The 11,425-nt window shown below is 37.5% G+C and overlaps 1 protein-coding gene across 1 annotated transcript; it reads left to right on the top strand.

Annotated features, from left to right (window-relative positions):
- Positions 1-730: 730 nt before the first annotated feature.
- Positions 731-5,870, top strand: SPAM1 (sperm adhesion molecule 1). The gene is made up of 3 exons (XM_042816113.1): positions 731-1,699; positions 4,100-4,189; positions 5,211-5,870. The coding sequence occupies exons 1-3, from the start codon at positions 731-733 to the stop codon at positions 5,868-5,870; spliced, it is 1,719 nt and encodes a 572-aa protein (XP_042672047.1).
- Positions 5,871-11,425: the final 5,555 nt, after the last annotated feature.

The raw sequence follows: 11,425 nt of genomic DNA, 5'->3' as shown, positions 1-11,425 counted from the left end.
GAGTGCCTTTCATATTTCAGATACCTCACTGAATTAAATGAGTTTATATGGATTGTTTTCTTTGATGTGTGCCAACGTTCTGGTTCCAATTTTGTGTTATCTTGGATCTTTCCTTAAGAGCTCTGTAAAATTAATCAATTAGGACCTAAAACTTTGTTTTGAGACAGATGAGAAGTACTACTTATAGGTTGCTGTTGATTAAAAGCAGACATTGTGAGAACGCTCATGTTTACAGACATCAGTCACAGCCACAATCAGAACTACTATCGAGCATATTCATTCCAATCCATGACTCATTGGGTACCACTTCATTGACAATTTTGTATCTGTTCTTATGAAGCTTATTTCTTCTATGATTGCACATTGTGCTTTTCCTTCAAGAGAGTTTTACTCAAAGATAACAATATATTCAAAACCAAAAATAGTGTTTGTTTCACAGTTAGAAAAGAAAGATTTATCACCTCTTATTTATCTTTTTTTTTTTTTCCCTCTTTTTTTTCTGCATTAGGTCTTAGAAATTGTTGAGAAATTTCCTGCAGTCAGAAATGGTAGAGAGAGTCACATAAAGGACACGTCCATTCTGCACCTCAGAAATACTGCTTAATGGCTTTAACCTGAAGAACATTATTGTATGGTACAGCTTCTAACAGGCTACCAAACTTCTCAGCAACCCAGAGAACATTTAATTTTTGTCTGATCACAATCACCTAATGCCACTGCACATGCTACAATGGAAACTCTAAGACAAATACAAAATTTTGGTATCTGTGTTACCTGTACATATCCCATAGCCTCTGGCATGGTGTTCACCATTCTTCTAGTTTCTTGCTGCTCATCTCTGAACATGAGAGCTCGTCCACTTCTTTCTAATTCACCTTTCCTTTCCATCTGGAATGCTCCTACAGAACTTTGTACTGAAAGGACTGGAGTGCAGCTGGACATGTCATTTTTTTCTCTCATTGGAAGCACACTGAAGACATCCATTGGGCAAAACATCACTCTATTCTATCCAGACAGGCTTGGTTACTATCCATACAAAAATGAAGTCACAGGAGAAGCATTCAATGGAGGACTCCCTCAACTCGCGCTGCTGGAAAATCATTTAAAAAAAGCCAGAGAGGATATCCAGTTCTATATTCCTTCAGATGAACAGTTTGGATTGGCTGTCATTGACTGGGAAAATTGGAGACCTGTGTGGATAAGGAATTGGGGATCAAAAGACATTTATAGGCAGGAATCTATTGAACTGGTTCAGCAGAGAGACGTAAGTCTATCAGAAGCTGAAGCCAGGACTATCGCTAAAAAGGAATTTGAAGCTGCAGCGAGATCTCTTATGTTGGAATCTTTAAAACTGGGCATAGCAATGAAGCCAAATCGTCTTTGGGGATACTACCTTTACCCAGACTGTTATAACTATGATTACAAACAAAATCCACATAATTATACAGGAACCTGTTTAGATATTGAAATAGCAAGAAATAATGAGCTTAATTGGTTGTGGGAGAAGAGCACAGCACTTTATCCATCTGTCTATCTAGAAACAGCCTTAAGGTCTTCCAGAAATGCCCAACTCTTTGTTCGCAACAGAGTTCAAGAAGCCATCAGAGTTTCCTATGTCTCTAATTCTACTCATCCCCTTCCAGTTTTTGTATATACACGACCAGTATTCACAGATCTCTATGAGGAATACCTCTCTCAGGTGAGTGGAGCTACGCCATCAGTACTTCAAACTTAAATGGAAAGTAATTATCACAGGATGCTTTAGAAAAGATATCAATTTGTATCAGAAGTATATATAAAAAAAGCTACCAACTACATTTGAGCAAACTGAACAGAAAGAAGTCTATTTTCAATCCTACCTCGTATTTATCAACTTATGTTTTACTCTCTGAGCAGTTCTCACCTGCAGCAAAATATTAGCATCTAGAGAGCATATTACAGTACATTAATCCAGAAGAAAGAATAACCTTTTCCAAAGAGAATTAATAAAACTGGGCTGGCCTAACATCTACTTCTTAACAGAAAAAAACAATAAAAGAGAGTTTTTCTCTTTGTTTTACAATAAGCGTTTCCTTCTCCTCGCTTTTCTCTTTGGTAAATGTGAGGTGTATCCCTCCTGATTTTGTTAGAGGAGGTGGAGGTACCTATGGGTGACTATTGTAAGATCTTATACTTTCATACCTCTCCCATTCCTCAGCCTCCAGTTGAAAAATGAGAGGTCATTCAACCATCACTTCTTTGTCCAAAATGTTCACTTTTTTCTTCTTTTGGAATTCTGTAGTACATATTAAATTAAATAATTCCTGTTGCAGAAATTCTTAAATGGTAAATCACCATTTTTCCACTCCCAGTTATCTGATTTTTATGATGATATAATCTAATTAGTTTCTGGAATTGAAGAACTTTCTTGCCTGTTTAGGATTTGAAGTACTGATGCAAAAAAATCAGTTTGTAAAAACCAAAACAAGGACAGAAGACTGCTCTGAATTCTTTCTTCGGTTGATGGGTTTTAAGGCTAGTGAAGAAATTCTATCCTTAGGTACACTATGCTAGCTTCCTAAATGTCATTTCAGCAAATCACGGGTTTGCCAAGGTTAGGATCTGACTAAGTTCTAATCATCTTATTACAGTTCTGGCTACCTTTTTCTGAATGTTCTTCATTTACCTGTACTATCTTACATACCACCAAACTGATGAATCTCCTCCAGGGCACAGGGAGGGGGAGGTTAGTAACTATCTGGTAACTATAACTGTGTTTGGTACCCTCCTAAATACTGGACAGAGCACTGCTGAGCATGGCTCCCAGCTCTGTGCATACCTGTGAGGAGCAGGAGGTTCTGTCAGTTCTCCTGGGTTCCTGGTTACTCTCTTTAAATCCTCCAACACTCACATATTGCCTTCTCATGTTGTGCCTCTCACAAAGATTTTTTTTCCCCCTGTTCTTTTTCTCTCTATAGGCCTCTCCCATTCCAGATGGGCTTAAATGCTTTATTAGGACTGGGCTAATAGCTGACCCTTAGAAAGAGAAGTGAACAGAAACAAATTTCCCTGATCAATCTCTGTAAAAGGTCAGAGGCATTCTCTTGAGAAAAGAGATTCCTGCTGGTGAAAGCTCTGCTCTTGCTACTTTTCTGCTCCAGCACTTTCTGAGAACTGAAATTAAATTGAATTTAAAAAGATCATACATCTGTGCTTTCTAGCTTGCACTTCAGGCAGCATTACTGAAATTGGTTGCCACCAGCTCTGAGCAGTCAGAAAACAATATAGCAGAATAAAAATTAAAATGGTTGGTGGGGTATATGGGCTTTCTAACCATATACATAGGTTGCTCCAAAAGCAATACTTCCTGTTTATTTCCATGGAAGCCACAACAGCTGTAAAGAGCACAATAACACTATTTGGTAGACCAAATTCTTAGCTACAAAACATTATTTTTTCAACATAATCACCACCAGTATTTGTGCATTTACTCCAGCAATGAGTAAGAGCCTGCATGCTGAGCTCATAAATACATGCACCAGCAGAGGTGACCCACTGTCACTGTTGCCACTGCTGAAACACATCACCTGCACCTCACTGTGCTCACATCCACTGTTTGGTCTCCATAAATGCTCAGCAAGCATCAGTGAATGTCAGTGGGTGCAATTTTTTTCTGCATGGAGAAATTCAGTGACACACCTTTGCTTCACATGCACTTCAATGTCAGACAGCACTTTGTCAGACTGCCCGTCTGCTGCCATCTGTCACACAGCAACAACATCTAATGGAATATTACTGGGAAGGTGCAAGCTCTGCTGCCATACCACCAGCATCTGCCTCTGATATCATGGGCCACCATAATAAAGTAAGAGGCATTACTTTCAGAGCAGAACCTTGTATAAACTGGAAACAGTTGCCAATATTTTTCCAGTATTGCCTGCTCAACTCCATCCCAGAACAAAACAGTGTTATTGTGAGCAGAATGTTTGCATAGTGTATAATTGCTAGCTTCTTCAGAGTAGTTATTTTGGCCTATGTAATTTACTACATGGATTTTATCTTCAGCCTGTATGTTATAGCTTACATACACTGGTATGATTCTTTCCTCATTTATTCTCAGGATGACCTGGTAAATACCATTGGCGAGTCTGCTGCACTGGGTGCTTCTGGAATTGTGATTTGGGGTGATATGAATTTAACACAAAGTAAGGTATGCGAGGTTAGTTATTACGTGGTATTTTTAAAGAGCAATAAAGTGAAAAGGGTACAGAAAAGGATTACAATTATTTACATCTTATCTTCTACTTTAAAAGCGATGACTTCATATTGTCAGCAGATCTACTGTCTTCACTAACCAAAAACCAAGCCCATCTGAGGCTAATGAAGATTGCCACTGAATACTGAGAATAAGGCTTCAATTTTTTGTACTTTTTGTGTTCTAAGATGTCAAGCAAAATTTTCTGGGCAGGCTTTTCATCTAAAAGAAAAACAAACAACTGCATATACCTCAGATTCACTGAAATGATGTCTATCAGTGTAAATATTAGCTTTATCTGTCTGCTGATGTGTGGTATTAGACAAATGCCCTAAGAGCATACAGCTTCAGAAACAAACAGTTCCCCAAACCTCTGGTTTGACAAGCATATACAGCATACATGCCAGCTTCGTGGTCAATTAGATGTTCTCTTAGTATACATTTAATTTGACCATACTCCCAAAATCCTTTCCATTCAAAAATGCAATGAGAGCTCCCCATTCCTGCAGTCCAGCCATTCAGAAGAAAACTGAAGATTATCACAAGGTGAATTAACAGAAAAATTATTTGCTTAGGCTGAAGGACTGTTTTGTGAGTTGGTTTTATTGTTTATTTTTCCCTCAAGATACTCGAAACACATAAAAAGGAACATTGATCCTTCATACAGCTTTTTAAAATGCATCTGATTCAAAAGGCAACAGGGAATCTCACACAGATAAAATGAAAGCTTAAAGTCATCTACTATTTCTAGAAGTGCTTTTAGTAATACCTCCAATAACCACCTAAGATAAATTCATTGTGATCCTTGGATTATACAGCAACTTCTCTGATAAATCTGCTTCCAGAAACCAGTTACAACTGTTTTTAAAACCTCAGGAAAAACATTTACTCATATCCACTACAGTACTCTTACTATAAAGACAGCATTCTAATAGTTCCTGTACTAAACTTTTCAGATATGATGCTCTTTTTACAGAACACCTGTAGGACTCTGGACAACTACCTTAGGAAGACTTTGACTCCTTACCTCATCAACGTCACAATGGCAGCCAGAATCTGCAGCCAGGTAGTATGCCAAGACTCTGGTGCCTGTGCACGGAAAAAATGGAATTCCAATGACTATCTTCACTTGAATCCAGAGAATATTGTCATTCAGATGACAAAGGATGGAAAATACACTCTGCAAGGGCAACCAGCATTTCAGGATCTGAAGACATTCGTAGAAAAATTTGACTGCCACTGTTATGCAGGGCACAGCTGTGAACCCAGGGTTGATATCAATGACATCCATTACCTTCGTGCTTGTATTTCAGAAGAAATTTGCATTCAGATATCCTCAAATTCATTTTCTAATATAGACTCTTCTAAAGAAAAGAACCTATCTAACAGAACTGTATTTCCACTTGCCTCTCAGAGTAAGGTGACATTATCTACACATCCTGAAATAGGTGATTTCCAGCCTGCCACTGGAAGTAATATACTGCATTTAACAACTGCAGAATATAACACTGTCACAGCAGCCACTAGATATGATGTAGAAGCAAATGATACTTGTAGTTTTGGTAGTTCTACATCCTATAGGATAAATATATTTAATCTTTTTTTTCTAATTCTAATTCTGAGAACCTTAATATAAATGACTTAAAGAAGTGTGAATATTTTTTTCTTGGCTGTGTTTAATTTGCACAGAAAAATAATTCCTAAAAGGTGTAAAACAGCTGCAACTCTGCGGTCTTATCTGTATCAGGTAACCTCTTCTATTCCTTGTGTAACACTTCAGTTTGAATGTAATTCTTCAGTTTAGTTCTATAAACTACTATTTGTGCCAAAAATATACGGGTCTGTATACACTGATTATACCTACTGAAATGATAACTCAGCATGAGGAACACTTTTAACACTTTTTTTTTGTTGTTTTTTAATAGTTGACATTTTTAACAGTTGCATTTGAAGAACACATCTGTGAATAGTACCACTTTGTATACTTCAAGTTAAGTCAGCTAAATCCATCTTAACCTGGATTTTATTCTCAACAGTTAATGCTCTGAGTTCATTCCCTCTCAACACTAGCTGTTAAAAATATTTGGCTTAACTTTATATTGTGGATCTTTGCAACATAAGGTTTCTATGATGAAGGTACCCACCACCCCAATTTTTTTTAAAAAAAACTTTTTACAATATCTGCAAGCACACTGTGGTTCTTCTTATAATTGAATATACTCCTAACTCTTCAGAAGTTAAGGTAAATATTGACTTCTAACTAATGCAACTTCATTATGTAAAATTGGAGCTGTAGCAGTTAATCTTTCCTTCTTTCTTTTCTTCTGCCAAGCTCTCTCTTTTTCTTATTGGCTCTCAGTTGTTTTGCCTGGCCAATACTCAAAACTCATCAGATCTGCTTCCTCAGTCCCTAATGGCACAGGTTATTAGTCCTGGTTTCTCTGGTCAGCAAGCCCTGGAAAGTGCATGTGTCTGTATCTGTGCCATGTGGACAGCAGCCTGAGTGCATAGGACATTTTCTACACTGATTTATTTCCTATTCAGTCTATTTCGTGGAAAACAGTTTGCTCCTTATGAAAACTGAACAGTGGCAGGTGTGATGCTGGGGATCAGGGATTCTCATTATTTATTTCCAGTGCCTATGATCAATCATGTCAGATTTTTTATCCATTCTGCTCACAAAACCCCAAACTACCTCCCCTGGCATGTAGAAAGTTTTGTGCCCCAAATGCTTTCTTGGAAAGAGCAGTCCATGTGTGCCATCAAGAAAGAAAAGCAGACTGCAGTTGACAGGAAAGATAGTAATAGAGGAAATACGCCTATCTGGAGAAGCACATCATCCAAAAAGCACATCATCCAGGACACTACTGTGAAGGCCATGGTGTGAAACCACTTTCTTTCAGCTCTGAACAGAAACAGCAAACAATGAGAACTATGAGTTGCAATTTATGATTTCACTGCAGATGCTCAGCTGTCATGCAGAGGCTAGGCAGTTTGTGTTTTCCTCAAGAGACAGGAAAGGACTTGGTATATTCAGAAGGAATTCAGAGAAAATCAGTTATTCAAGCCTATGATCTGCCAAAAGCCACTCCGTGTAGCTACAATAGCATCTGTGTAGCTACAATAAGACTATTTACTTACTATTATTTTATTGAAGACACATACAAACCTCAGAAGAAAATCACTCCCAGTTTCACATCAAGAATCTAGTTACGATTTCTGTATAGCCAGTTGAAGCATTCAGAAGCAACTAACTGCAGTTCATTTGATACAATAATATTTCCAAATTATTAACTCAGATGCTTAATAGAAGGCTTGACTTCTAATGGCTAAAGAGTGGCTGCTGGCACTGGTGGATTAAAAATGTCTCCATAGAGCAAGGCATGATCTGCATAAATAAATCATCATCTCGCATAGATACAACATAACAGAATGATCTGTCATTTCAATATAGCAGCCCTTTACTTGCAAAAACCTAATGCCTAAATCTAGCAGAAAATATGTATTAGATCTAATGCTTTCAAATGTTCGTGTTGTCAGTCATAATGTGCAGAAAAATAGATGAAGACTTCAGATTTAAGAAGAAGAAATAATGTTTAATGGCTTTTGGACAGCAAGTTATCAGGAGGACGTAGTGATTTTCTCACTGCACTTACACTGTTGAGCCCACAAGTCAAAGCTACTCCTGCCATCAATGTCACAAGTAGACTAAAAAGTAAAAAAATGTATTTGTAGTAAACTGTCCAGAACAAAAGCAGCCAGCAGGTTTTTAATTACTTCTGTAAAAATATAGTTTTGTCCCTCCAGCTTTTAATGGATGTTTGACCTTGGGTAAACAAAAGCCATGGTGCCCTACTGCATTATTGCCGCACCTGAAGTCCCTCTGCTTCATGCTGAGCTGGATATAATTATCAAAGAATTTCTAAGACCTGGAATCTTCACTGGTAATGTCTCAGCATACTTTGTATGACTTATACAAAGTATTTTTTTGGTTTGTTTTAGCAGAATCCTTTAACATGGCTAACACTTTCTGCTGGCATATAGAGTTTTAGTTCAAAGGATGCACTGCGTTGTGGAATCACGTACTGAAAAGTTTCTTGAGGTCAGGCTTCTTTGTAAATATCTAGCTCGCTTCAAGACACTGAATTTGTATTACTTTGTGATAAGTGAGCTTGCAGCATCACAAAATCTACAAGTCCTGCCCAAAATATTACCGACTATCAGCCAAGTAATAGCAAACAGAGCATTTGTTGTGAAATCCCAAGGGAAGAAGTAGGAAAGAGAAGATAATAAGAGTTAGGACAAATCATCTGAACTTCCCAGTGGGTAAAGAGGAAGTGAACTGCAGAAGTGAAAGGGTACATCAGAAGGGAATATGGACAGCCTTTCTGTACCACAGTTTTTATCTACTTGCTATTTAATATAGACAGCCTTTTCCCAATGCCCACTATAAAGATAAAAGAACACAGTAACTGATATGTTAGATTAGATACATTTATCTGATCTCACTTAATTTTTTCTTGAGAGCAGCTAGAATTACAAAAGTATGAGACAAGTGAGAGGAAAGCAAACCATCACAAAAACTCTCCACAGAAACGTATCTTCCTAAACTCCATCATAAGCAATTATCTTGTGCTCTGAAGGATAATGCTTTACCAAGCATTTTGAATCTATGTGTTACTCAAACGTACCTGAAACTCATGCTTAAATCCTACAGACTTCTTACAATAAGGAAATTTGTGTATACTGGCATGTATAGTTAGAGTATTTTCCAAGCATATTATTGTGTTCTGCATTATGTTTGTCTTTCCTCTTTCTATGTCAGAGTCACCATGGAGTCAGCAAGAGTTTTCATGGAGTAAGGATGGAGAAAAGAAAGAAAAGTAGAGCTACTCCTGTTGCTGGGGATTACTTTATGTTCCAAGCCAAACTTGTATTCTCCTACAGCAAACAAACAAACAAAAAAACCAATCACTTTCGATTAATTGCATTTCCTGTAATCACCGTTGTCTCTGTAGCCTTATAGTTTCAGTTTCTTATGTTCTTGTGTTTTTCAAAAGATTAAATACTAGATGAGCATTTGTCCACTTTGATTACCATTCATCACTTTGTACCTCTTCCTTCCAGGCATAACTCAGGCTGGTTATACTCAAGGAATGGGGTACTCTAAACTGGGTTTGATGAAAAGATATTCAACCACCTTCAGTGCCCTTCTTCAATGTGTACAAATTTGGCTAGTATTTTCATTAAAATTCTGTTTCTCTATCTGAAGGATCTGGATCTGGCTTATTGTGTTGCTTATTGTGGGACAGACAAAGATACTGGCACTTTCACAGGAGATGACCGTTGGATTTCACAGAATCCGAACACAAGTGAAGCCACAGACTAGTCCCTGCCTTACAGTTCCTTGCTTCTCTGTTTGAAAACTAAGAATGTGCAGGGAGATTCTGAGAGACGGGCCAGTAGGACCACTTTGCAAGCAGCCTAGGATGTGATAGCATCCCAAGCATCCAGGAAAATTTGTTAATCCTTGAAACATACTGGAATGTACTGCTGTATATATATAAGAAAGGAATTGTGACAAAGATTTCAAGCCAGTACAATGCACACTATGCAACTCCTAGACACTCCGAGACTCCTACTACATGTGTACCGGTATCTCTATCCGTCACAGTATTAATACAAGCAACAAGACAGCAGACAGTCACATAATTTTGAAATATATTCAGTTACAAAGCACCAATGAGCAACTAAATTCTTTCCTTCAAGCATACAGAATACAAATATTTGACCTGAGATTTCAGGGCAGAATCATGAGTTTGTTTAATTCCAAAGTAATTTAAAATCCAAAGCATTTAAAAATGTGCAACTTTATTAAACTGTGACTTCATTTTTCTTAAAGAAAAAATAATCTCATTATTACTATCCTTTTGTTGTGTTTTTTTTTTGTTTGTTTGTTTGTTTGTTTGTTTTAAACATCCTACTCAAAAGCAGTGTACAGGTGGCTAGAAACGAATTCAAAAGGTTAACTGATCTGACTTCATGCCTTATCTCACCTAAATATTTCCTGCAATGTGGCTATTGCAAATCCTTCTAATCTGCTGGAAATACTTCATTGAAATGATATTTTTCTTTAGGAAAAATTATGTAAACATGAAGAATTCAAGACAATCCTCAGCTTTTGTGTCTGTCAATCAAGGATCTAGGTCTTTAGAGAACAGTTATTTTCTGTAGGTTTTCTGAACCTTCAGCAGCTACTTTTCCTCTTCGTTGTCAATAGTACTCAGAACTGCAAAAACTTCCTGCATCTGTTTTCCCATCATCATATATGCGAAAGAAAAGGACAGAGACATAAAGGACACCTATCAATATTAGCATCCTTAAGGGATTAACTTCGGATATCATTATGTTCACTGATGTGTTCCTACCATCACTATTTATTGATTATAGTTCTTCTTTGCCAGTAGTAATTAGATAACATTTTCCAGTGTATGCTTGTATATCCCTTAGTTTATAACTGATAAGGTATTTATTGATTAGTAATCAGACCCAAACAGTCAGTATGAAGATTAATGTGAACCACTGCTTTGAATACTAAATATTTTGTTTCTGCTCCACAGTTGGACATCAAACAATATGCAGTCACCTTTCTCTGACTTTGTTTCCATCTCAGAAAATATATTTATGCAACAGAACTTCAAGATCCTGCAGAAGAAATATGCCATATGTTGGCAATCTCCTTCTGGAGCAAGCTGCTCCCCCAGGCTAGTAACAGGTTGAGACAAGATGACAGCTTGCCAGTGTATAGTGATGATTTCCTGAGGCAGGCACCTTACAACCACCCATTTAAAGGGAGGTAAGGGCAGTCTTCAGTCACATAACAACAATATTAATGCCACAACAAAATATGAAGCACCTTAGTGGCGCCAACAAGTTCTTAAAGGCACTGGACTAATAATGTTCAGACTTGGGCTGCCTGTCTGTAAATCCATTGCACTGTTTCAGTTATCATGCTAAATATACCAAACATAGGTATCCAAAACACAGAGTTTTTCAGTTAAAAATCTCAATCTGCCCTACTCTGCTAGTGTAACAACCCAGACCTAATTTTTTTTTTTACGTTTTTCTTCCCTGGAGTGAGAAAAACTATAGAGGCACACTCATTTCCGAGGCTGCGGCCAGCAGAGGGCA

This window comes from Centrocercus urophasianus, unplaced genomic scaffold, assembly GCF_019232065.1.
Source record: "Centrocercus urophasianus isolate 14NV4802_14NV808 unplaced genomic scaffold, USGS_Curo_1.0 seq_15, whole genome shotgun sequence".
NCBI lineage: Eukaryota > Metazoa > Chordata > Aves > Galliformes > Phasianidae > Centrocercus > Centrocercus urophasianus.
This window is presented reverse-complemented; position numbering and strand designations above follow the sequence as displayed.

What these genes read in the sequence shown, in the direction of transcription:
- SPAM1 (XM_042816113.1), top strand. Translation starts at nt 731, where the DNA reads ATGGAAACTCTAAGACAAATACAAAATTTTGGTATCTGTGTTACCTGT. An exon ending in ATGAGGAATACCTCTCTCAG is followed by an intron (nt 1,700 to 4,099) that starts GTGAGTGGAGCT and finishes ATTTATTCTCAG; the next exon opens with GATGACCTGGTAAATACCAT. An exon ending in TGAATTTAACACAAAGTAAG is followed by an intron (nt 4,190 to 5,210) that starts GTATGCGAGGTT and finishes CTCTTTTTACAG; the next exon opens with AACACCTGTAGGACTCTGGA.